The 21,734-nt window shown below is 52.2% G+C and overlaps 1 protein-coding gene across 1 annotated transcript in view; it reads left to right on the plus strand.

The window, feature by feature from the left end:
- FGF18 (fibroblast growth factor 18) overlaps positions 1–12,517 on the plus strand; it is a 35,978-nt gene extending 23,461 nt beyond the window's left edge. The window contains exons 4-5 of the mRNA XM_018065624.1: positions 4,586–4,692; positions 11,408–12,517. Of these exons, the coding sequence (XP_017921113.1) occupies positions 4,586–4,692; positions 11,408–11,674 (374 nt within the window). The 3' untranslated portion in view covers positions 11,675–12,517. The remainder of the gene's footprint in view (positions 1–4,585; positions 4,693–11,407) is intronic.

The raw sequence follows: 21,734 nt of genomic DNA on the forward strand, positions 1-21,734 counted from the left end.
GTTACGGATGCTTCCCAGAGGAGCAGTACTGAAAGGAAATCATCTAATCCTGGCCCAGAGAGGGACGGGACGTTCTCCCTTCGTCAGAATATCTGATAGTAACTCTGAGGCTGGGGATGGGTGAGTGGGGGAGCTCAGAGCTCTAGTGAGGGGCAGGACTGACGCTGGTGGGGAGCAGAGTTGCCAGAGGCATTGATCGCGGGATCAGACGTTGAATTTGAACTCCTACTGTGCTTTTACCAGCCGTATGCCCCTGAGCAGTCCCTTTACCTCCCTGAATCTTGCCCGCTTTAACTTTTAAATGGCGTTATGCATACTTGGGGCTTCTCTGGGGCCCAGATGGTAAAGAATCTGCCTGCACTGCGCGGGACCTGAGACGTCGCCACCCTCCCAGTCCAGCTCCTGCCATCCCCTGCTCCATTCTCCTCCGAGCGCTCCTCCAAGTGGTCTCCTCTTATTTGCTACCTTTTCTGGGTCTGTCTCTGTCCACCAGAAGGTAAGCTCCATGAGGGCAGGCCCTTACCTGTCTCATCCACCACTGTGGTTTCCAGCACCTAGCCCACACTTGGCTTATGGTAAATGACCAATAAGTAACCTTTAGTAAGTATATAAAGGGCTTGACGAGGTAAGTATGAATAGTGCGTGAGAGTGTTAGTCGCTCAGTCACGTCTGGCTTTTTGTGAGCCCATGGACTCCTCTCTGAGGAGGTGACATCTGAGTTGAGATGTCCGTCTAGGAGGTGCGGAGCTGCTGTGGGAAACTCTGGGCAAAGCGATCGCCAGGCGGAGGAAGAGTGTGAAGTCCCTGAGGCGGGAGTGCGCTGGGTGAATCAGAGCAGGAAAAGCAAGGAGGCTTGTGTGGCTGGAGGGCTGTGAGCAAGGGTGGGAGATGGGGGCGGACGGCAGTCCCCTTGAAGAGTCTGGATTGTTAGTGAGATGGCACGGTGGTGAAGAATCCGCCTGGCAATGCAAGAGACACAGGTTTGACCCCTGGGTCGGGAAGATCCCCTGGAGGAGGAAATGGCAATCCACTCTAGTATTCTTGCCTGGAAAATCCCATGGAGAGAGGAGCCTGGTGGGCTGCAGTCCCCGGGGCTGCAAAGAGTTGGACACGATGGAGGAACTGAGCATGCACGCGTGGAGGTCCATAGGAGGCTTTAGCAGGGGAAAGGCACAGTTCATGTTACATTTTGTAAGGATCGCCTGGCTGATCTGTAGAGGAGAGACTGCTGGGGGCAAGCGTAGCAGAGAGTGGAGGAGGGGATGCCAGGGTGGTGAGCGGCAAGATGATATCATTGATGCCTCCTACCTGGCCTGGGACAGACCTGAGAATCAAACCGAGTGGAGATGGGGTTTCTGGCTCCTGAGAGGTGTGTCTTGGGGGCTTAGGTCTTGGGTCATGAGACGGGGAAGCGTGATGCTGAGGACCAGGCAGGCTCTGGGGCAAACCTGGTCTGGGTGGGTGGAGTCTCTCTTTCTCTTTTTCTGAGAACTGCTGCTGCTATTACTCCCCAAAGACTTTACATAATCTTGGCCTGGCTCCCTCCTCATTATGTCATGTGCTGAGTAGAGTCTAGGTCACTCCGTGGCTTGCTGCGGTTGGGGAAGAACAGACTTCTGGCTCCCCGGGGCGCAGCGGCTGGTGCAGACCGTCCCCTTGCTGGGGTGGGGGCTGCTGGGCTGGTGGGGGTGGGGTGCCACCCAGCCTCAGCCCCAGGCCTCTGGACGGCTCAGGCACAGCCCAGGGCTTCCTCAGATGGGCTGTGGCTAATGAGAGGCGGGGGCTGTGTTTTGAGCCAAGTCTCCCTGGAGCTGGGGGCCCTCCTCTGGGACCCAGGCCCCAACAGGAAGAGAGCCAGCCAGACTGGATGTCAGCCTGCCCCCACACCCCCAACCTGGGAAGGGTTGCTTCTCTGAACCTCAGTTTCCTACACTGTAAAAGGGGGATGAAGGTACCTAACCTCCCGGGGATGTGTGACTTTGGCAGGCTCACAGGGGAGTCGGATCCGGTGTGCAGTAGGAGCTGTTCTGAAGACGGGCCCAGGCTGATGCTGGGAGAGGACAGACAGAGTCGTCTTCCTCTCAGACATGCTTGGGGCTGCGTGGCCTCAGCCCTGTGGCCTCACCCGCTTTTTATGATTTCCCATCCCTACCCTTTTCCAATCCCAGAGACAATCAGAACAGTCAGGCCCCAATCCCATTGCATAGGTAAGGAAACTAGGGGCTCAGAGAGGGTGTGTGACTTACTCCAGGTTACCCCTCCAGGATGGCAAGGCTCTGTAAATCCCCGCCTAAGGCGTTTTCTGATGCACTCACAGTGTGGGTACCCGAGACCCTGGAGGATGCTGAGAAAGTTCAGCACAGAAGGCCTGCCTTGGGGAAGCAAGTTTTGCTGCCCCTCTGCCCTTTTATACAGACCAGATTTCTTTCCCACTCCTATTTTTTTTTTGGTAAATGGGTTTATTTTGCAGTTATCAGGAAACTTAAGGAACAGTTACTGAGTTTCTCCTACCCAGCCTCTGAGAACAGCATCATTTTATATGACCCTCACATTGGCTGTTAACAGATGAGGGATGACCACCCCCATTTTACAGATGAAGAAACTGAGGCCCAGGGTCATATACTGGCAAGTGGAGCTAGGGAGTCATATCCATACATGTGCATTTCAAAGCTCTCACCTTTCCCCTTACACATGCTGCCTTTGTCAGAAGCTCCTGTAGGTTGGGGACTCTCCTGACCCCTAACAACCCCCATCCCATGTGGGGCCTGAGTTTGTGAGGAGATGCTGAAAGCAAGTCTCAGAAGTGCTGTGATGTTTGACCCTTGGTTTTCAGGGACTAAGCCAACAAGAGAGTTACAGGGAGTTTGGATTTAGGGAAGCAGGGAGCATGAAGGGCTTATAACCCCCTATCTCAGTGTTCACTAATATTCTCAACTGTGTTTACTAGGGATGGGGGAAGGTAGAGAGAAGAATGTGCCCCCACCTTTGTTCCTAGAATTACCAAATTCTTGTTAGATCTTTAAATTTTATGTAAATTCTTCTTTTTTTCCTTGGAAAGGTGGGTATCACATTTTAATTAGTAGTGGTGTCAAAGGAGGGCTAGATTAATTATTGGAAATCCTGAGTTCCAGATGGTTTTAATTTTCACAGCAGGGCACCAGGGTATATATTTAAAAATTTTTTTATTAAAATCATACCTCTTGTATTTTAGGGGCACTGAGGTACACTGTTTGTGGCTCCAAGGATGCTGTATTTAGAACTATGATTTTGTTATGGAGAAGCAAGTCCCTTGTCACTGAAATTAAAATTTTGTGGGTGAGGGAGGGGCAGGTGTTGGGAAGCAAAGGGTCAGGGGAGGGAGGGTGAGAATGGGGGGTCAGAGGCAAAGAAGGGGGATGGAGGTGGTGGGGAAATCCAGGCACTGGGATTCAAATTCAGAGAGGGCGTGTGACCTGCCAAAGTCACACAGCATCCTACTGGGGAGAAAATGTGAAGTGGCCAAGGGACAGGGAGGGGTCTTACAGTATGCCTAATCAAGAGAGAGTCACCCTCCGGCCCTAGATGTTCTTGTTCAGTCAGGCCTTGGGGGATCAGCTCTGGCTACCCCATCCAGGATCATCTGGACACCCCATGTGTTTGTGGAGTATGGGGGTTTAACATGAGGTCTCCCATCCCAGACCAGAGGGTACTGGGTTCTGATTGGGACTTCTGGGCTCCTGAGAGTTAGTTATCCTTTAGCCTTGGTGGCCTTTTTTTTTCTATCCACACTGTGTGGCATGTGACATGTGGGATCTTAGTTCCCCAACCAGGGATTAAACCCATGGCCCCCTGCATTGGAAGCATGGAGTGTTAACCACTGAACCGCTAGGGAAGTCCCCAAGTCTTGATGGCCTTGATTGAGGAAAGTGAAATATTATATTGATAGCCTCCTTTCCCTGGGGCCTTGAATTACCGTTTCCAGACATTTCCCCATTTCAAGTGGCTGGGGCACTCGCTCTCTCATATCCCCATCAGGAAGGGGACACCCAGATGTTTGCCCTGGAGGAAGGGGCTTCTGACCTAAATTTTGGAGGAAGTAGCTTAGCATTCCACAAGGCAAGACGTGTGTGCATTTACTGTGTGTGTGTGTGTGTGTGTGTGTGTGTGTGTGTGCGTGCCCATTGTGTGTGCCTGTGTGAGCTCATAGGCATCTGAATGTCTGACCCCTCAGTCCAGAGACTGCTGCTTCTTCGGGGCTCTTTGTGTGGTTGTGTGTCCTGCTTTGGGGAAGGGAATTGAGGGGCAGGGGAAGGTGGGTGAGGAGGGCAGGAGATGTCACACTGGTCTGTAGTCACCAGAAGTGATCTGGGTCCCCAGTGGAGTCCAGAGAGTCTGGGAGTTGGGAACAGGTGTCAGAGAGCTTTTCTCCCTGCCTGAGGGGCACATGCTCCGGAGAGGAGACTGTCAGAAGCACCCCCCCCCCATACTTGATTCTGGGGGCAGTGGGAGGTCCAAGGACAAGGTCAGGGATCATGTTGCTGAGTCTTCAGGCCAGCCACTGCCCCTGGTAAAAAAATGTGTCTTGTTCTCCTTCTGCCTTTCGAAGCCCAGCTCCTAGTGGAGACAGATACCTTCGGTAGTCAAGTCCGGATCAAGGGCAAGGAGACGGAGTTCTACCTGTGTATGAACCGGAAAGGCAAGCTTGTGGGGAAGGTAAGTGGTGGTCTGGGACTTGGGTGGGTCCCTCAGCAGCCCAGGGGGGCTGGAGCAGTGCCTCCTGGACCCCGTCAGCCCTAAATGGGAAAGAGGTCCCGTGAATGTGTGTGTGTGTGAGAGAGACTCCCATTGTGAGATCTCTTCATCACCCCCACTTCTCTGTCCCCTCACCTGCAGCCTGCCATACTGTGGCTATGACTTTGGGGAGTACATGGGGCCCCAATCTCTCCTAGTGGACATGGAACTCTGGCTTGCTTAGCAGTGGGAGAACCTCCAGGGGGTCTGAGGCTCCCAGTCTGAATGTACCTGACGTCTGGCAGCAGGGAACCAGCGGGTCAGGGCCTGGGGCTGCAGCGTTGTTTTAATAATCACAGGGGGTTTATGACTCCCCACAGCCACACCTCTGGAACCCAGCAGCCTCTTCGGCGTTGTGAGTCTAGCATTTCAGGAAGGTTTTATTACTTTGGAATAGGCATGTAACAAATTAGGGCGGGGGTAGGATATGGGTGGGGTGGACCCACGTGCCAGGGATTCTGAGCCTCCACTGATGCTGCATTTTGATGCTGCTGCCCCTTTTGGCCTGGGTGTCCTTGTTTGTGAAGTTCACACACTTGCTTCCTTTGGATGCTCCTGTGGGAGGTGTTACAGGCAGTAGCTCTATAGTGGATTCATGCTCCATGTTCCCTTCTCTCTGTAGGGACCCTACTCACCCTCTGCCCAACTTGTATAATGAGGGGGTGGCTTCTGCTGGCCAGTTGGAGTGGAGGGTAGAGGGTAGACCCAGATTCCAAAGAGGACGGCTTCTTCTCCTTGAGGCAAGGCCCTCTGTGACGACCTGCATTTATTACACCTTGTTAGGGTGGGGGGAAGGAAGCATGACTTCAGTTTCTGTTTAAGCTATGGCTTTGACTCCCCGAATCCCCCAATTCTTATCCCTCTTCCCCCCTCCCCTCCATATCCTGGGGAGAGGATGACAGGCCAGAGACCTGAGCCAGGAGAGTGTCTCTGATTATTTGTTAATAACAAGGGTACCAATAGCCTCTGTTAATTGAGCACCTACTTTCTGCCAGGCACTAAACAAAAAATGCCTCAAAATAATCCCATACGGTGGGTCGGGGAAGAACAGACTTCCACCATTCCCATTTCATAGATGAAAAACCTGAGGCTTGGCCGTGCTCGGGCACTCTTCCCAGGTCACGGGCGGGCTTCAAAGCCCAGTTTAGAAAGCAAGGATTCCAGCTGGAGCTTCTCAAAGAGCAACAGAATAGTACTCCGTAGCGCACCCCGGGATGCCTAGGAGTGGTTCTAATTAGCGATTCACTTTCCGCGGACTCACTCAGCACGTCCGTCCGCGGCCGGCCGGCCAGCGAGGGGTCCGGGGCAGGGGCGGCGGGCGCGCCGGGCGCCGGGTCCCCTGGCCTGGCTGCGCGTTTCCTGCGGCGGCGCGGCCAGCCCCGCGTCGGGCGCTTTGTCCTCCTGCCCGCCTGGGCCGCCTCCCAGGCCCAGCCTGCTTGCAGTTGTGGGCTCGCCTTTCTCCCCTCACCCCCCTTTCTTTTCCTGTTTAAAGGAGGGGCCGCACCGCAGCCCGCGGTGCCCAGTGCCCGCGTGCCCCTCCCTCCCCGTCTGCGTGGTTCCCGGCATCTTGACCCCAGGAGGGCCGTCCTGGGGTCAAAAGAACAGCCCCGTCCCCTCGGGCCGCTCCCCGCCGCCCGCCCGCCCGCCGGCTGGCCGCTGAGTCACCGCTTCCACAGGAGCCGGCTCCGATTTCCTGCCCCCTCGCCCTCTCTCCCGTCATGAATATCGGGACGGTTCAGCTGGCGGCGAGGCCGCCCCGCGCTCCGCTCCCCTCCCGCCTTGCTACGGGCGAGGTGCCCCTCCACCTTGCAGCAGGGTCCCCGCCCCACCCCCGTTTCCCCTCCAGGCTCCCGGGCTGGCCACCCCTCCACCTGTCCCGACTCGGCCGGGCAGGTCCCCCTCTTGGCCCCCGCCCAGCCCAGCGCCCACTCTCTGGGTCCTGCAGTTGGGAGCTCCGGGTCCTTAGGGGGCAGTTCTGTCACAGGTCGGCAGCCGATCAGACCCCGACCTGGGGTTACTCCTGATGGCTGGTCTGTGTCTGGTTCTGCCCTCGTACCTTCTCCAGAAGAGTGTTCCTCGGCTACTTCAGGCTCCACCTCCAGGCCTTTCCCCTCTGCCCACCCTCCGCTTTCTAAAGCGCGCCCCTCCTCTCCACCCGCAGCTCAGCCAGAACCAGTCCTCAGGCCCTCACCTTCTACCCGAGAACGGCTACCCTCCTTGGGGAGAGCCTGCCCGCCCTCATGTTCCTGTGTCCCAGACACACGGCGCTGCCAGCCTCCACTCCTTGGACGCGGCCTTCAGGCTGTGTGCACACGGCTCCCTCTGCCAGGACAGCCTTTCCCTCCACCATCCACCCTGAGTCTTGGCTCCCCCTTTCATGATCTCTGACTTCCCTGACCGCCCAGTCAGCACGCCCACCCTGGAGCCCAGGCTACTCGCACAGCCCTCTCTCTGCAGTCTGCTCACCTGGGTTGGCACTGGCTGTTTCCTTCTTGCATTCCCCACAGGCTAGTGGCTCTGAGGGCCAATTCTGGATCCATCCATCAAGCTTCTTATACCTGCTCAAAGGATACCAAAGAAACAGAAATGTGGTGCTTACCTTTTGAGAATTGACTCAACCTACAGCCAGAGTTAGCCACGTCAGACCTGGGAATCTTAAGTGCTCTGACCTCACTGAGCCTCAGTGTCCTCACCTGTAAAATGGGAAGATAATCCTGACACTGAATAGGCACTTTCTTGTTAAACATGAGCTACATTCCCCTTGAAAGTCAGGTTCTTCACCTGTGGGAACTCTGGACCTCAGTTCAGGCCCTGGCTCCTTTGGCTCAACAGGATAGCTTGCTTGGATGGCTTTGACCCTGGGTATCAATCTTCTACGTATCTGGCCACAGCCGGACACATCACTGAACCCCCAAGAGAGCCTCTGCCGATGCTCCAGACCCTTGGCCTTGCTTCTCTCTCGCATCATGCTGATCACATGCCAGAGCTCTTCTCCCAAGCCCCTGAGAGAGAAGCAGCCCCCTTCTCCTTGCCGCCTCTCTGGACCCCACCTCCACCTGACCCAGGAGATAGTACTTCCTTTCATTAGGTAAAAGAGTTGTTAAATGTCAAGCACTATGTGCTAAGCAGTTGTTCCCCATCTCTGGAGATTCAACCCAGGGGGATTTTTCTTGTCTGTCTCCTCCTGTGTGATCAGTGGATCATTGGCAACATAGGGCCCTAGACCCATTCAGAGCAGGGGGTCCCTTGTCCAGTGTGTGTCTGTGAAGTCTGCTTTGGTTGAATGTGACTGAAACCTAATTCAAAATGCCTTTAAGCAAAAGTCTTTTTTTTTGTCTAGGTAACTAAAAACATCCAGGGGGTAGTTCTGATTTCAAGGAAGACTGGATCTAGGGGCCAAGTGATGTCATTAGGATTCAGTCTTTAGATCAAACAGAAGGAATAGGACTCCAGTTTGGAAAGAAGGAGGTTGGAGGTGGTGGATTTCCAGAGATGATCAAATTCTACTAAATCAAGGTTCTGGGACGGGCTGTCGTTACTCCCTAAATATTGGTGATCTGCCTTGCCTGAACCAATTGAGTCAGCATTTTGGGGGGTGAGGCCCATGCACATGTGTTTTTTAAAAATCTCTGCAGGCCATAAGCAGGGTCATAGAGGTGGTGAGGAGAAAGGCAAGGGTCAGGCCCCAGGGCGGCCTACCGTGAGCTTCTTATCCACTGAGTCTGAGTTCAGGTGGGAACTAGTGACCGTTATAGGCCCTATGGCTCCTCCCAAGGGCTCCTGACCTCTGGGGTGTCAGATCCTCAACCCAGGCAAGAGCGTATGTGCCAGGCACTGTGCTGGCCCTTGAACCTCCAAGTCACTGCTTCATGAGTATGGTAGCTCTGTGGTCCTGGGGGACCCGAGGTGTTTCAGTGGGCAGCACCCACTTTTCCATACCCTTTCTCCCCATGGGCCTGTCTGGGATTAGATAGCAGAGAAGTGAGCTGTAGTGGCAAGTGCATGTTCAAATCCTGGCTTTGCCACTTGACAGCTCCGTGACCTTGGGAAAGCCATTTTTGTGTCTTTAAATTGTTTTCTTCCACCAGGCAGAGTCTCCCTTGGCAAGTTAAGAGAATTAAATGAGACAGTGGATGTGGAAATATCTGGGCTCTAGTTGGCAATCAGTAAATGCTGAATGAATGAGTAAATGGATGAGTAGGGACACCACGGTGGGCAGGCTGAGGGCTTGGGCCCTCACTGTTCTCAGCACATCCCCCAGGAGGGGCCTCTCACAACTCACAACTGTCTCTGGGACATTAGTAAGGGATCCAGGAGGCAGAGTCCATTTTCTTTTGGAGGAAGACCAATTAATGTGTCACCCCCACCATCTGTGTCCCAGCAGAACTCTCATCCATTTAACCACAAATTCTCCAGGTGCCCCTGTCTTGGGCTAAGACCTATGCCGAAGCCATGAGAGCAAGCGAGAAGCAGTCCTGACCTCCTGAAGCTCCTGGGCTGATGAGGAGCAGGCAGATACAGAACTACTCTGTTGGGCAGGCAGGAGAAGGAGTGGGTGTGGAGGGGATTCAGAAGATGGAGTATGTGAGTTGAATAAAGCATACTGCTAAATGGGAGAAAGGAATGGCAACCCACTCCAGTATTCTTGCCTGGAAAATCCCATGAACAGAGCAGCCTGGCGGGCTACAGTCCATGGGGTCGCAAAGAGTTGGACACAACTGAGCAACGAACACACACAATGCTCAAATGGAGTCTTGAAGGAAGAGGAGGAAATACTCAGGGAGCTAGATGGCAGTCAGGGAAGGCTTCCTGGAGGAGGTGGTTACTGAACTGACTCCTGAAGGTTGAAAGCAGTTTTCCAGGCAGATATTCTAAGATGGGGAACCAGCCATGGTATAGCCTTTATTCAGTTTTCTCTGACTGTTCCATCAAAACCAGTCAAGGGACCTGGACTCAGGTTGGATAGGCAGCTTCCAGAATTATCCATGGGGAGCCCAGAGCCCACTCCTTTTTATCTCCCTTGCACATATGCCCCAGCTTCCCTCACAATAGGCCCTCTCTGCTCACTCAACCCATAATGCCTCTGGGTCCTGTGTGCTTCTCCCAGGCCCACCCTCTGTATACTCTGCAGGCTCCTCGAAAGATCTCTCCTCCAGAGAATGTTTTCTTACCCTGCCTGTCCCTTTCTGCAAAGTTCAGCACTTTGTCTGCAGGGCCCAAGCTTGCCCTCCGCTCAAAGGTGAACGTTCCTGGAAGCTCCAGCCCGTTTTCCACTTCAAACAAAAGGCTGGAACTTGCACCTCAGTCTCCACACACAGCCAGACCGCTGGGCTTCCAACTTGGCTGGGCACCCGTCTGTAACGAGGAGTGGGCCTGGCCTAAATTTGGAGATGTTAGTTGGAAACTCGAGTGCTGCTAATTCAGGCCTTCCAACTTTGTGTGTTTCCCACTCTTCCACGCCGAGCAATTCGGCTTTTTCAAGGAGGAGATTCAAAGCCCGCTTTCCACCACCTTTTGTTCAGATCCAAGGAGGGAGGTCAGACCTTCGGAACCACCTGCTCTTCCGAAATAATGTGAAAACTTCCTACTGTGTGCCTGGCTCACTTATAAGCATCATTCCTCATAACATCTCTATGACGCAGGAGTCATTTTCCGTGTTTGGTCCAGGCAAGGAATCCAAAGTTTAAAGAGTGAAATTAACTAGCCTGAGGTCACATAAGGAAGTGTGAGTTGATTCAATGTCTGACTATGAATCTAGTGCTCCTTGCCTGGCATAGTCTCCCAGGGAGTTCACCTGGGACCCTAAAATCTTAGAACCATGGGTATAGGCTTTGAAGTTTGGTCATGCCAAAGCCCTTACTTTTAGAGGCTTCCACCCCCCTCTTCACAACAAACATTAAGATGTACCACATTAAATGTAATTTATGTTTAACTCTGTAACAGTGGAGTTGAATGGCAGTTGAGTAGGCAGTTAACTTGGTCCCCAGTTTCATGCACATGAGTTGGGACTTCTTTCTGTTGCATGTGATAGAACACAGTCTCAACTGTTTTAAAGGAAATGAGATATTATTGGCCCACTTAACAGTGAGATAACTTGAGCTTCAGATATAGCTGGGTAGGTCCAGAAACTGAAAGATGTGAGGAGGACTTGGTTTTTTCATTCTCTTCCTCTTGGCTTTCTTCCTCAAAGCTGACCTTGTTGTCAAGCAGCGTTTCCTCTCATGGGGGTACAGAGGCTGCCTTTGCTTCAGCTTTACCTATTTCCAAGTTTAAACTGGCCTATGTTTGGGGGGATTATTTAGAACAGGATCTTGAGGACTGCTGATTGGATGACTCAGGCCACGTGCTGTGCTCTGCACCAATCACAGGAAATAATATTTTGATTGGTCATATCTGAATCTTTTGTGGAAAAGAAAGGGATCCCTGAATGGTAATGAGCAGGGAAGGATGCAGGGGCCACCAAGTCAAGTCCACTCTAGGGATCCAGGGAGTGAAACTGCTGAGGCCAAAGCTTGGGGTCAGGCCCTTTCTACTGTGCCGTCTCAAGCCTTGGCCCTTGCCCCTGACGTCTCTACACAGCTCTGCCCCTCGCACCTGTCCTTCCTCTCTCACCTCCTCCTTCTCTCTCTTCCTGCAGCCTGATGGCACCAGCAAAGAGTGTGTGTTCATTGAGAAGGTCCTGGAAAACAACTACACAGCCCTGATGTCAGCTAAGTACTCCGGCTGGTACGTGGGCTTCACCAAGAAGGGGCGGCCGCGGAAGGGCCCCAAGACCCGCGAGAACCAGCAGGATGTGCACTTCATGAAGCGCTACCCCAGGGGACAGGCCGAACTGCAGAAGCCCTTCAAGTACACCACCGTGACCAAGCGGTCCCGGCGGATCCGCCCCACGCACCCCGGCTAGGCGGGCCCCGCCGTGCCCCCCCAGGCCGCCCCAGCCCACACTCACACTCACGGAGAACTGCAATCAGAGGAATATTTTTACATGAAAAATAAGGAAGAATTTCTATTTTTGTACATTGTGTTTAAGAGAAGACAAAAACTGAACCAAAATTCTTGGGGGAGGGGAGCGATAAGGATTTTATTACTGACTTGAAACCCGCTATGACAAAAGGCTCACGCCAAGGGACTTTGTCAATGCACAGGTGCTGTGTCTCTCTAGGAACAGACAACTCGAAACTCGTCCCCAGAGGAGGACTTGAATGAGGAAAACGACACTCTGAGAAACCAAAGTCCTTTTTCCCAAAGGTTCTTAAAGGAAAAAAAAAAAAAAAAGACAGAAAAAAAAAAAGCAAAAACACAAAAAGAGAAAAACAAAGAGAAAGTAGTGTCCCCCCACCCAGCCAACTCCCCCTCTTTCCCAATCCCCTGTCCCTGCCCCAGAGTCCAACAAAAATCGCTGTCTGGTTTGCAGTCATTTATTTATTGTCCGCTGCAAGCTGCCCTGAGACACCGCGCAGGGAAGGCGTGCCCTCAGAATTCTCGGCGCCTCGACTTTCGACGACAGACGGCCTCGTCCAATCACGGTGACCCTGCATTACTCACAGTTCTGGAGGATGCTGCTATCGACCTTCCGTGACTCACGTGACCTAGTACACCAATGAATAAGGGAATATTTTAAAACCAGCTATATTATATATATTATATATATATAAGCTATTTATTTCACCTCTCTGTATATTGCAGTTTCATGAACCAAGTATTACTGCCTCAACAATTAAAAACAATTGACAAATTATTTAAAAAAATCAAGAGGCGAGTGGTGGCCGGGGGCAGGGCTCAGGTGCCACTCCGTGTTTGTTCTTCTTGGTCTGAGGTCGTTGGGCTGAGAGCTGGGGCCGTGCTCATTCACTTCGTTTATCATTCATTCATTCCACACGGGCCATGCTCCAGGCACTGGTCTAAGCACGGAGGATGCAGCCTTAAACAAAGCAGATGGTAACCCTTGCTTCCAGAAGGATTAAATTCTAGTGAGTCGTGATTCAGTGGTTGACTCAATCATACGTTCACATACACATGCTCTCACACACATTTATGTCCCAGGGGTGTTCACGGCCCTGTTGTTGTTAAGTCACTAAGTCATGTTGGACTCTCTGCGACCCCATGGACTGCAGCATGCCAGACTTCTCTGTCCTTCCCTGTCTCCCAGAGTTTGTGCAAACTCATGACCATTGAATTGGTGATGCCATTCAACCGTCTCATCCTTTGTCACCCGCCCCCGCCTCCTGCCCTCAGTCTTCCCCAGCATCAGGGTCTCTTTTCAAGGCCCTGGGGATTTATCAAAAAACATAAAAAAAAAAATCACAGCCTGCTGGGAACTTCACTTACAGTAATTCTCTTGATAGCAATGATTCATTGCTTCATGTGTTGATTAATTAATTGAATCACTGATTCAACATATATTTATTAAACCCTTACTAAGTGTCAGTCACACTTAGGTACTGAGAATTCATCAAAACAGATCCAAAAAAAAAAAAAAAATCATGAGTTTGCAGTAAGGCTTATTGATTGAGTCATTTGGGGAGTTGACCCCTGGGTTTTGCCAGGCCCAGACTGAAAAAGGCACGGGTGGTCCCCACTCTCTTTTTGGTGGTGGAGGGGGTCAGATGGCCCAGGTCGGGAGGGGACCTGGTGTTTCTTCCACAGACCCTCATGGGCTGGAGCATGAGGAGTGTGTCTGGCCTCATGAACCTCCAGGGACTTTGGCTTCAAGGTCTTTTTTCCCCAGGGCCTGCCCTAGGATGTGGGGGGAGGCCACCTTAGTCCTGGGGTGGAAAGTGGATTTGGCTTCAAGTTGACTGAGGGTCTCTTCTAGGGTCCTACTGCTGTCACCTGCCTCCGTTGAAAATGCCCCTTGCCAAGAACAGCCAGAAGAGGTCCCCAGTGAGGCCCTACGGAGAGGGGAGGGGCAGGGGCAGGGGCAGGGGCAGGGGCAGGGGCAGGGGGTGAGGTGGTTGGGGGCAGCAGCGTCTTCTCTGAGGCCTCCCAGACAGAGGGAGCCGGCTTCTTTCAGCTCCCTCTGTGACCCCCTCAGAACTGAGGCCAAACACCGCTCTTGGTTCTGTCTGTCTTCACCCCTGGGCCCTCACCTTCCTGCCCTTTGCAGTGCATCTTCCTGAGGGCTTTGTGAAGCCCTTTCAGGGGCCTTATCTCATTGACTTCAGGATGATTTGTGAGGAAGGGACTGTCATTATCCTCACGGTATGGGTGAGGAGACTCAGAGAAGTCTAGCTGCTTTCCCAAGGTCACAGAGTAAGTGGCGGAGCGGGCATCCAAACCCTAGACGCTCTTTGATTGCAGTTCCTGCGGCTTGGTGAGTGCTTCCTGGATGTCAGACCCCCTGCTGGTGCTTCGTGTCCACTTCCCTGGCATCCAGCGAATATTCCTTGTGTTGGACAGTTGGACTGATGAACAGACTGGGGCTCAGAGAGAGCTCTTGACATGCCCAAGGCCTCGGTGAGCAAGTGATGAATCTGAGATCCTTGATGACGATACTGGTGACTGTGGTGGTCACTTATTGGGCACTTACCCTGTGTCAGCTCCTTCCACCGTCTACTATTTTATTTCACTGAAGCCACAACCCTGTGAATTGAACACATCCTGTCTTTGGTGTTGGAAGTTTCAGAGAAGTGAAATGACCTGCCCAAAGCAATCCAAGCTAGAAAATAGTGGCAGCGGTATTCAATCAATACATTGAATCAATCATTCATTCATCTGATAAGTACTTATTGTTTACTGTGAGCCAGATGCTGTGTCAGGGTCTGGAGATACCATAGTTGGCTGAGCAGAGTCCCTGCCTCACAGAGCTTATGGTCCCTTGGGGGAAGATTCGGTAAACTGAATAAATATAAGCTAGTTCAGGTGGTAGTAAAACAGAAGGAGAAAGAAAATAGGGTGAGGAGGTAGAGGTGATGGAGCTGCTATTTTAGATAGAAAGGGAAGGGGAGGTCTCTGGCGGAGGAGTCCCATGCAGACCCCGAGGGTAAGAGCATGCCAGGCAGAGGCAGCAGGGAGCTCTCAGGCCTAGAAGCCCGTCAGGGAAATAATTTGGAAGGCCCGTGGGCTTATTGCAGAGTGAATGGAGGAGAGCAGCTGAGTGTCGCAGGGGCTAAACCACCACTCCTTCCCCGGTGGCTCAGCGGTGAAGAATCTGCCGGCCAGCGCAGGAGACCTCCTGCTCGGGAAGATCCCACTCCAGTCCTCTTGCCTGGGAAATCCCACGGGCAGAGGAGCCTGGTGGACTGCAGTCCATGGGGTCACAAAAGAGTCGGACACGACTTAGCATCTAAACAGCAACAACAAAACCGCCCCCTGAGCTTTTTCATTTGGCGTGCGATGGGGAGCCACGTGTGGCGTGCCTTACACTTTCAAGGCTCTGCTCTGGCTCTTGTGGGGAAGGACGGGCAGACTCCAGCCTGGGGTGCCTGAGGCCAGGACGACCCTGAGCAGCACTGCCTTCTGCCGCTGACTGCGGCCTGCCTGCCCCCCACCCCGCCCCAGCACATCCTCAGGCCTCCATCCTCATCCCGCAGGCTGCTGACACTGCCCACACCCAACGCCTTGCCTTGACTCCAGGGTGCCCAGGGCCGGTGGCGATTCCCTCTCCTTAGTCCTCCAGAGACTTGGAGGACCTGGAGCCCGGGAGTGAGTCACGTCCCCTGTCTGGGCCTGACTTTGGAAGATGCGGACAGAGATTTCTGGATATTTCCCGAGCTGTGAGAAACATGGTAATCAGTGCAGTGGACTGCTGAGAAGATTCCTCAGCCAGAGAGGATGTCTTAGGGTGCTTTCCTGAGGAGAGCGTTGAATGAGTGTTTCCACAGTCCAGCTGAACAGAGCCCCACTGGGGCTGAAATACTCATTCAGAACCACCACTTCTGAAGCATCTTCTATGTACCAAGCATGAGCTTATTGAATCTACCCAACCAGCCCTTGGGGTGGGCGTTTTTAGCCTCCCTTTATAAAGCAGGCTCAGAGAGGTGAAGCCGCTTGCCTGAGGTCACACAGACAGTAAGTAGAGGATTTGAACCCAGGGCCACCTGTTTCTATGGTTTGATGCCAGCTTGAGTGGCTGGAGCACTCAGCATCTGTCCAGAGTTTCCACCTCTCCTCCCAGCCCCCTGATCCTGCCTGGGTGTCCATCATCTTCCGGCTCCCAGAGCTGGAGGCAGATATAAACGACATTTTCAGGTGCCTAATGACAGCCCGTCCCTGACCCTCTGGAGCCTCCCCAGGATGCCAGTGTCCCAGAGGTCACGAGGATGGGGACCTAAGGTACCAGAGTTTGTTTTCACTTGGCCACTTTGCCAGCTGTGTGATCCTGGGCTTGTTGTATCTTCCATGAGCAGTGTCCTTCATCAATCCAACCGTTCTTACCTTGCAGGGCCCATGTGATGTTCAAAAGAGATAGGAGAGCAAATAATTGGGGCTTATTCCTGTAATAAGAGCCGGAAGGCACCCATGCAAGTGCTTTATCCTCAGTTTTTTCTCTCTGTCTCTCTTCAGCCTCATCACCATTTTTTTTTCCCTTTGGTCAAGACCCAGGGAATATGTGGGATCTTAGTTCCCTGACTGGGAATCAAGCCTGTGCCCCCAGTGGAAGGATGGAGTTTTAACCACTGGACCGTCTGGGAAGTCCGAACCTCATCACTTTAGAGAGGAAGGAACCATGACTCAGACGGAGGAAGTGACTTGCTCCAGAGCACCCAACAAGTTAATGGCAGGGCCCATCAGAATAGTGATGATGCTGATGGTGAACCCCATGAGTCATAGCGAAGGGAGGTGAGTCAGGGCTCTTCCAGGGAGGTCAAGGGTCAGGGGCCCCTTCAGTGGCCAGTCAGGTCCCCCTTAGCATCCTTTCAAAATTTGCTTCTCTGACCCAAAGGAGAAGAGGGCAGAAGGAAAGGGCTGAGGTCTCATGATCCCAGACCCTCACCCTCTGGTCCTCACCCCTCCAGTGGTACTGTGTGCCTGAGTACCAGAAGTGAATACAGATGGACCCTTGCCTGGTGTTTCAAGAGGCCAGTAGGGGCGATAATTGGGATCAGGCCCCACACAGGGAGGGATGTGGGTTTGGGGTAGCAGTGTGCTCTCCGCCTGCCTGCCCCACCCTCTGCTGCTTGTTGTTGTCCAGTCTCTTAAGCTGTGTCCAACTCTTTGCAACCCCCTGGATGCAGCACGCCAGGCTCCTCTGTCCTCCACCATCTCCCAGAGTTTGCTCAAATTCATACCCATTGAGTCGATGATGCTATCTAATCATCTCATCCTCTGCTGCCCTCTTCTCCTTTTGCCTTCAATCTTTTTCCCAGCATCAGGGTCTTTTCCAATGAGTCGGCTCTTTGCATCAGGTGGCCAAAGTTTTGGAGTTTCAGCTTCAGCATCAGTCCTTCCAAAGAATACTCAGGACTGATTTCCTTTAGGATTGACTGGTTTGATCTTGTTGCAGTCCAAGGGGCTGTCAAGAGTCCTCTCCAGCATCACCGCTCAAACGCATCAGTTCTTTGGCCCTCAGCTTTCTGTATGGTCCAACTCTCCATCCATACATGACTGCTGGAAAACCATGCTAAGGCATTGTTTGGATTCAGTCTCCTCCCTCTGTGGCTACCCCTCCCCTGACTACTGGGATGGGAGGAGGAAGTGATGTCTATCAGGCACCTACTCTGGACCAATGCTTATGATCACAGTGATGTGCACACATCCTGTTTAGGATGGTTCCTGGTGCAGAGTAAGCTCTTGGTACCTTAGCTATTACTATCATCACATTTGACTGGCACAAAGACCTTGCAAGACAGATATTAGGAGGCCCTTTTTGTAGATAGGGAAACTGAGGCCCCTAGAAAAATGCCATTGGCCCCAGGTTTAATGGTAGAAAGTGACAGAGTCAGATTTGAATCCAAGCTTCTCTGTTCCTACTGTCCACTTCCCCAACATTCCTCCTCATCGTTGCTTCTGTTGGGGGTGGAGAGGGGAATAAGGCACCAAAACTTGGGGCAAGAGAAGTAAAGTGTCCCTACTGGGTGAGTGGGGATGACATGACCACAGGAGAGGCTGGGTCTGGGGGTGTTCCTGCCGCCCAGGTGGGCTGAGGGGCGGGGCGGGGGTGAAGCCCCGGGCTGAGTGCAGGAACGAGATGCCCTCCTGACTGCCTATCCAGATGGAGCCTAACAAACCTGGGCTAGGATGCTGGGGGCTCGAAAGCCCCATGAACGGGCAGAGCCCTTCCTCCACAGCCCCAGGATTGGGGCTTCCAAAGAAACAGTAGTGAATCAGACGCCAAAGATGTGAAGGCTGCCCCCCAACCATGCAATTAGCAGTGGGTCTGTTACAAGTGTTAGGTGAGGAGTTGGGGACCAGATGGCGGCAAGGCTCACCCTTGCCACCCTGCCCCAGGACAGCCTGGCTCCCTGGCTGAAACTCCCAGCTCTGGCAAGGAGAGGAGACGGCAGGTAGCCCGCTGGTGTCTGGCCCCCTGCAGAGCGAGCCAGTAATGAACCAGGCATTCCTCCCCTCCTGAGGGCAGCTTCATGGACCTAATGAGCACCTGTAAGAATTTCTCCCCAGCTCCTCCACTTGTAGAAGCAGCAACTCTGTGAAAATTCCAATCTACCAGACTGACCACTGCAGCTGCAGGCCCCACTGTGGCCCCTGGGGTGGGTCAGAGGTGCTGCTGATTTTAAATGACTCTCATAGACTGATGTTTCAATCATATGGGGCTGTCACCTACTGATCACCAATATTGATCACCTGTTGAGTACCGCAATTCTCCTAAGTCTCATCCCAGTCCTCTAAGATAGTTACTTTTATCTGCTTCCTACAGATGAGAAAACTGAGGCCCTGAGAAGGTCAAGGTCAAGAAGTCAAAGCGCGGTTAAGGTCATCCATCAGACTGCTGGAACCCTGCACAGGACTCTTATTACCGTATAACCGTCCCCCAGGGAGTTGCTCTTGACCTGTTCTATCCACAGACAGCAGATCAAAGAGGCAAAGTGGCATGCTCAAAGTCACTCAGTTATTACGCAGTGAAGCCAGGGCTTGAAAGCAGGTCCGCTGGGTTTTAGAATCTTACCCCTCTCTCCTGCTGAATCTCTGCTTCTGTCTCTCTGTTATTCTGGGTTCTTTGTCTAGAACTGACAGAAACACAGGACATTTGACTTAAGCTTATAAGGAAATTTCTTGGCTGGTGTAACAGGAAAACGCACAGTGACTCGCCTCAGGTAAAGCTGGTGCTCAGTGTCCTTTCCCAGTTTCTGCAATGTTGGCTTCATTCTCAAGAAGATTTTTCCTGCAGCTGCGCATATCTAATTGGCTTAATGACTTCAGGGAAGAGGGGACATGCCTTTCCCTGTGTGCTCAGACATGTCTGACTCTTTGCTACCCTATTGACGGTAGCCCTCCAGGCCCCTCAGTCCATGGGGTTGGCCAGGCAAAAATCCTGGAGTCGGTTGCCATGTCCCCACTCCAGGTCATCTTCCTCTCCCTGCTTCACTCCAGCCCCTCCCGTCCACACAGTAACCAGGGATCGAACTCTGCGTCTCCTCCGCTGCGGGCAGGTTCTTTACCACTGAGCCACCTGGGAAGCCCTACCTTTTTCAGGGGCTTTGTAAAAGTCCCAAGGTTGATTCTGGATCAGTTTTCTCTCTTGCATGTTCTTGAACCAACCACCTGTGATCAGGGAGAAAGAATATTTGAGTGACAAGGTCTAGTCATGGGCAAGTCCTTGGACCTGGGGTGGGGGAAGCCATTGGCCAGTTCTATCAATAGTATCATCTGAAAGGAGCAGAGGGGTGGTTTCCCAAAGGAATCTGGAAATGTTATTATTAATATCAGAAGATAGGGGCAAAAGCAAGAATGGTCTGCTCCAGTGGTCTCTGCTTGGGTGTGCATCAGAGTCCCCAGAAGGGCTTGTTCAGCCGGTCTTCACCCTATGTGTTCTGCTGTGAGAGGTGTGGGGTAGGCCCAAGATTGGGCAAGTTCCCAGCTGGCACTGCTGCTGGTCTGGGAGCTGCACTTAGGGAATCACTGGTCTGTACCTTTCTCTTACCCTCACTCTCATCCCATCCTATCCTGCTGTGTAAGGGCGTGTGTACCCATCCAGGGCCTTCAGAATGGGGATGCATACAATTGTGCTATGTGAAGGCTTTGAGAGGCCCATGGGTGCAATAATCTTATGGGAATCAACTTTCCCAGGTGGCGCTAGTGGTAAACAACCCACCTACAGGGCAGAAGTGAAGGTTCGATCCCTGAGTCGGGATCTCCCTGGAGGAGGAAATGGTAACCCGCTCCAGTATTCTTGCCTGGAGAATCCCTTGGACAGAGGAGCCTGGCAGGCTACAGTCCATAGGGTCGCACAGAGTCAGACACGACTGAAGCGGCTTAGCACACACAACATGCAACTTTCCCAAGTGCTCTTTATTAAACTGATCTGCCGGAGAACTTCCCCACGGTCCCTGGCTCCCTTCCTGCCCCTTCTCAGCTTTACTGTAGAGAGGCGCACCTCTCACCCTCCCTGCATTGCAGGCGTTGCCTGGGGCATAGGAAGTTCCAGCTCCTGGAATGAAGGGTGCCATCAGTGTGGGGAGCTCCCCTGAATCATGGTGGCATGAATCTAAGGCCTCAGGCTTTCCCTTGTCTTGAAAGTGAAGTGAAGTTGCTCAGTCATGTCCGACTCTTTGCGACCCCATGGACTGTAGCCCACCAGGCTCCTCTGTCCGTGGGATTTTCCAGGCAAGAATACTGGAGTGGGTTGCCATTTCCTTCTCCAGGGGATCTTCCCAACCCAGGGATTGAACCCAGGTCTCCCGCATTGCAGGCAGATGCTTTAACCTGATCTATTCTGTAAGGGCAAAATGTGTATCCTATTTTGGTCCAGATGGGATTATTCTGAATTCAGGTACTGTGGGGTGGTGGGAGTACTGACAATTTTCTTCAATTACGTTGGTTCTTTTATTCCCACATATTATCTGTAATGCGTTCACTACTAAGTGATGGTCTTATGAAAACAAAAGATGTATCAGTGGTGGTGAGAGTGATTTATTTGACTTAAGGGATACAAACTCACAGCTAAATTCCGTGCTTTAGCTCTCCATCTGTCTACCTACCTACCTACCTATCAAACCATCTTGGGACGGCAATATTCAAGTCTTTGAAAAGAACATTCTTCGAAATGCCAGTCTGGGTCCTGCGGCATCGTCACCATTCTCTGAGATGAGAAGGAGCCAGGAATGTTTCTCATCCTCTCCTTTGGTTCCTGTTTCTGTGGGATGTTTTGCCAATTTCAAGAAGAAGTAGCTGAAATGTTCCAAAATTACTTCCTAGAGGTCATATCTGAATAAAATGCAGCAGAGGAAAGTTAGTGTTTTGTCTTTCTTGAACATTTACTAAGACTTGCAGGGGGAATATTTTCATTTAACTTTTGAATAAAGATGACTGGCTACCATAAGCCCATCATCTGTCACTTGTTCACTTGGGTGTAAATCTTGTATTTGCTGTCACTTGTCACCACTCATTTATTCATTCTTTGTATTTATTAGAATTAGATGAATGTAATTTGTAAGCTGCTGCTGCTGCTAAGTCGCTTCAGTCATGTCCGACTCTGTGTGACCCCGTAGACGGCAGCCCACCAGGCTCCCCCATCCCTGGGATTCTCCAGGCAAGAACGCTGGAGTGGGTTGCCATTTCCTTCTCCAATGCATGAAAGTGAAAAGTGAAAGGGAAGTCGCTCAGTCGTGTCCGACTCTTTGTGACCCCATGGACCGCAGCCTACCAGACTCCTCTGTCCATGGGATTTTCCAGGCAAGAGTACTGGAGTGGGGTGCCATCGCCTTGACATGGTTTTTACTGAAAAGATATCTTTTCAAAGTTATTTAAGGGGATTCATGACAAAAAAGTGTGAAGACCCTGATCTAGTTCAATTCGTGCCTCTGCGCTTGCTACACTGAGCCATAGGTGTATAGTCTCATTCTGAA

This window comes from Capra hircus, chromosome 20 (genome assembly GCF_001704415.2).
Source record: "Capra hircus breed San Clemente chromosome 20, ASM170441v1, whole genome shotgun sequence".
NCBI lineage: Eukaryota > Metazoa > Chordata > Mammalia > Artiodactyla > Bovidae > Capra > Capra hircus.